The sequence below is a fragment of the Mirounga angustirostris genome, unplaced genomic scaffold, assembly GCF_029215605.1.
Source record: "Mirounga angustirostris isolate CCGP_5_RB_7025 unplaced genomic scaffold, mMirAng1.0.hap1 SCAF_13, whole genome shotgun sequence".
Lineage (NCBI taxonomy): Eukaryota > Metazoa > Chordata > Mammalia > Carnivora > Phocidae > Mirounga > Mirounga angustirostris.
The window spans coordinates 59,072,641-59,077,528 of record NW_026991721.1 but is presented as its reverse complement, the minus strand read 5'-3'; the positions used below and the strand labels follow the sequence as shown (position 1 = coordinate 59,077,528).

General features: G+C 37.7%; 1 protein-coding gene across 1 annotated transcript; it reads right to left on the bottom strand.

Annotated features, from left to right (window-relative positions):
- Window positions 1-647: 647 nt before the first annotated feature.
- LOC123856463 (olfactory receptor 56B1-like) lies at window positions 648-1,618 on the bottom strand. Its single transcript, XM_045892661.2, is given in 4 exon segments — window positions 648-883; window positions 886-1,389; window positions 1,392-1,569; window positions 1,571-1,618. Coding segments are annotated over 4 exon segments (966 nt in total).
- Between the last annotated feature and the right edge of the window lie 3,270 nt (window positions 1,619-4,888).

The window sequence follows — 4,888 nt, the reverse complement described above, 5'->3', positions numbered from 1 at the left end:
GAGGAAAATGGAGCAAAAGATAAATCCTTCTGTGCCTTCATATTTCTGTCTCTCTCAGTCTTTCTCTCTCATTCTCTCTTTTCTATCTCTTGCCTTCTCTCACCCTCTTATCTACATACCTATCTATCTGTATCTTTTGGTTCTGTTTATCCAAGTTTAGTCATCTTGCCTTATTCTATCCAGAGACCCACCATAAACTGATTTGGCTTTGTTCATCTGAAGTGTTTTCCTTTCTTGCCTCTTCATGCATGTTATTGAAATGAACTTGTTCAGGCAGATAGACTTTGGTCCTAAGTTATAGCTGTCAATGAATAATCATGATATGTAACTCATGTCCCACTCATTTATTCTTTGATTGTATGTGTATTATTATATTCATTTTTATTTTAGGGGAGAGACATAATTCATAAACTCTAGTTCTTATTCCATTTCATTGGTCTGGCAGAAAGTACTTCCTTTACCCGCATATATTCACCTCTTATGAATACTTTGGAGCTACTCTGAATTTGTACTTCTTGTTGTTATTGTTTTTAGATGCTTTTACAATGTGTAAAAGATAACTCAAAGGCATTCACTTGCCCTATAATATTTGAAGTTCTACCATCGATTCTAAAAGAAGTTGAAGATCATGTACATCATGGAGAAGATCAGTGGTGCCTTGTGTTCTTTTCTAAGCTCAAACAAAACACCTTTTGGAAGCTTGCCCTAAGTTCTTTAGTCCTAAGTGCATAAACCATAGGGCTGAGGGAAGGGGGGATGATGTTGTGCAGCACATTGAGTAGAACTGGAATCAAAGGAGCTTTGGGTTCTGCCAGGTGAGTTACTGAAACCACTACAACAACTGTGTAGAAGAAGAGAATAAGGATCAGATGGGAGCTACAGTGCTCAGAGCTTTAGATGCAGCTTCAGCCGAGTTCAGTCTAAGTACAGAGCGCAGAATCAAAGTATATGACAATATTATAAGACCTAGGTCACTCCCCACTCCAATCCATGCCAGAAATAATTGGCAGATGCCGTTTGGCCTCCAGTCATCACAAGCCAGGCTGGTGACCCCTAGGTTAGAGCACAGGCAATGCTCAATCTCATTCCTGGAGCAATAATTACGCTGGGCTGCAAGCACAGGCACGGGAATGACAAACAAGCCATTTCTAAGTACCATGAACACGGTAGCTTTTAAGATTAAGGCATTGGTGACAATTGATGGATAGCGAAGAGGGTGACAAATCGCTACATATCTATCAAAAGCCATGCAGAGGAAGATACCAGACTCCATGCCAACAAAGCAGTGAATGGCATAAATCTGAGCAAAACACTCAGGGAGGCTAATGACCTTGGCATCAAACCAGAAGATGGCCAGGATCTGGGGCATGATGGTGGTGGCTAAACCATGTCCACCACAGAGAGAATGCCTAGGAAATAGTACATTGGCTGCTGAAGGGCAGGGTCCTGGCAGATGGTCATGAGGACGAGGATGTTAGCACCAATTGCTGAGAGGTAGAGTATTGCCAATGGTAAGGAGAGCCAGTGTTGCCAGCTGTGAATGCCTGGGAATCCCATCAGGATGAACTCAAGAGACCTGGAATTTGGAGCTATTAGAGCCTTTCAGAGATGCAGACATCTTTTCCTAAGAGAAAAAGAAAATGGTTTTCAAAGTTGCTTTCTCTGTGCAGAATTATCATCAAACATTATTTTTAAACTGTCTCCATAGAGTATAGTTTTGTGCTGTAACAAAATGAATTGGGCAGTCCATTCCTTACGGGAAATTTAAGATAAATGACAGTGATGTTTTGGGGCTTTGACAGAGGAAGTTAAAATTCCAAGGAGCAATTATCACTGTTGACTATTCAGGAAGGATTCAGCATGCATCTCAAATCTCTATTTGTATTGTCCTTAGCCAGCTCAATTTGGGACCATCACATACATATGATTTTTGTTGCTGCTTTTTAAACTTTCTTCATCTCTTCAGAAATATTGTGGAATCAAGTGGATGTGTTTTTTTTTCTTCATATTTGTCTCAATCTTGCTTCAGATATTAACTAACAAGGAGATTTTTTTAAATGCAGAATTATGGAAGATTAAATTTTTTAGCTGCACCATCCTCAGTTGCTATAGATGTCCACCAATATTTTATATAGCCTCCAAAAATGTTATATCATAGACTTTAATGATATACAAACATGCATATGGTGCATATTGGAAGGGGAATAACTTTTTTTATATCCTACTTTTTATGGACTTTTGAGAAGGTCTCAAAAGAATAGCTTGAAAGGAGAAGTGTTATGACTGAATTTGTTGATTTGAGGAGTCACATAATAGAGAAAATCATAGAAATTTTTTTTTGGTTTAGTCTTAGAGAATCTATAAAGCCATATAAATATAGGATTTAGGCACAGGTAATAAGATGATTTTTATTTTACTTGTCTACAATATAGAGGATACTGCCACTGTATGTTCAGATTCATGTTCAAAGCTAGACTCATCTTTTATCAGCCTGTTTTTCATGTACTTTTTATTCTGTTCAGAAGACAACCAGCCAAGCTTGAAACTAACAAGCAAGCATTTCCTGATGGCAAACAACTTCTCCCTTGTCCTGTTGCTTCCTCCCCTTTACTTCACTCAGGCAGCTCTTCCCTTGAGCACTGCTTCTGCAGCCTTACATGTCACATTTATTTGCCTTTCTCTGTGCTTCTTTCCTTTTGGCAGCAATCTGATTGTCCTAAAACTGGTATTCTGTTCCTTAAGATAATCCATGCCCTCACACTTTCTTTCAAATAAAGTTTAAATTCCTTTAAGCACATAAGGCAGTTATGGATTTATTCCTTCTTTTAAAGGTTTTATTTAAATTCTAGTTAGTTAATATATACTGTAATTTTGGCTTCAGGAGTAGAATTTAGTGATTCATCACTTACATATAACACCCTGGACTTATTCTTGATATAATTATTTTTAAATATAGAAAAATATATCTGAAAGAAATTAAAATTCTCTCATGTTATCCCCAACACAAGATGATTCCTGTTCACAATTGGATGAATTTTTTTCCAGAAATTTCTTGCTGCTTCTATGTTTGGATAAACATGTACTGCCTAATCATGGGGCAAATCATCCCTCTTTAATGGTAATGTAAAATGATGAACACTAAAGTCATCTAAATGCATTCACAGAAAATTGTGACAAAACAAACACAAACAGGCTTGGAGATGAAGCTAGTTTGATTTTGAACTTTTAGGTCAGAATTCTGAGGATTTCAGCTTCCTGGCTCCATCTTGAGAGCTTGGAAGTGTGTGACCCACTTGAGTGTATGAGGCCTGGTACCTTTGCTAAATACTCATGTATTATTCTACATCCTCCTACCAAAGACACAGCCTTGGATCTTTGATGTTTCCCCTGACTGATATTAGTGCAAACCAGTTAAGAGAAGGAACAGATTTGAGTTCACAGAAAGGAAATAGTGTTTTAAATATTTTTTAGCAGTTAGAGATTAGCAGGACATGGCATATGATCCTACTATGGAAAACAGTTAATATATTCTCCCTGAAGATAATCTGGTAGCTATTTTATAGATGAAGTCACTTCTAGAAAAATAGACAATTCTCCATTCTCTAATTCTAGCTCTAACCCCCTTAAAAAGCTTCTCCAAGTCTCTATTTCCTGCTAGGGCAGAGCAAAGTGTCCATCTCTTGTGCAAGATGTTGCCAAAACTACATAAGAAAAGGTTAAGGATGAGCCATTGGATACCCTGGGATTTAGCCAAGGTTTCAGTGCTTAACTGTGGTTATGAGCAGAGACTTGCAGTCTGAGGTCCCAGCAATGGCAGGGTTTTCCTACCTGGAAAAAAGACACAACACTTTGAGAAAGGAGCTGTACACACGAAGTGAGGATATGTTCTCAGCTGACACATGGCACAGAAATTATGAGCTTCTTGAATTTATGGGGAGTAGTAAACAGCTCAGTGATCTAAAGATAATAGACTACCCTTGGAGACATGAAGAGAGAATAGCCCATAGAGAAAGGAGAAGTCCTAGGATATTAAATCCCAAATGGTTGGAGAGGAGATTAATTCAGAGATATGTTTCCTATCAATAATACCTGAGATCTTACATAAACAGAAAAATATATTCACTTATGAAACCAAAATGGCTCTATAAAAAGTGGGAAACTTTATTAGTGTTTAAATTGTTCTTGACTACATTTCAGAAGATTCTAAATTCTGTGGTTATGATATCATGCTTAAAAAAATACTTTTAGAGGAGAAAGTATTTATTCACCCTATGTGTATATATATATATGTACATATATATATAGTGTTCCTACTGTGTTTACAAAATATGGTAGGCATAGAATGATCAATAAACTGTCATGGTCCCTGTTCACATGGAAACTGTGACCTAGTTGGGACAGGGAGATAAAACACTAAATAAAGAATCTTACATATATATACCTGTAGACTGGGAGAAGTTCTTTAAAGCAAAAACATCAAGAGATATGATAGCATATAATGGGGAGAATTAATTTAGTCTTGGTGTCAGAGAAGGTTTTCCAGAAGAAAAACCAGTTTGTGTTGAGGACACACTTGGAGTAGGTCTTAACAATGGTGTTTGTTTGATAATGGGGATGACAGAAAGGAAAAGGATTCCAAGAACTTTAAGATTCTGAAACAAGGGCGCCTGGGTGGCTCAGTTGATTAAGCGACTGCCTTCGGCTCAGGTCATGATCCTGGAGTCCCGCATCGGGCTCCCTGCTCAGCAAGGAGCCTGCTTCTCCCTCTGACTCTCCCCCCTCTCATGTACTCTCTCTCATTCTCGCTCTCTCAAATAAATAAATAAATCTTAAAAAAAAAAAAAGATTCTGAAACAAGAGGATCATGTTAAATTCAAGGTAATAGAAG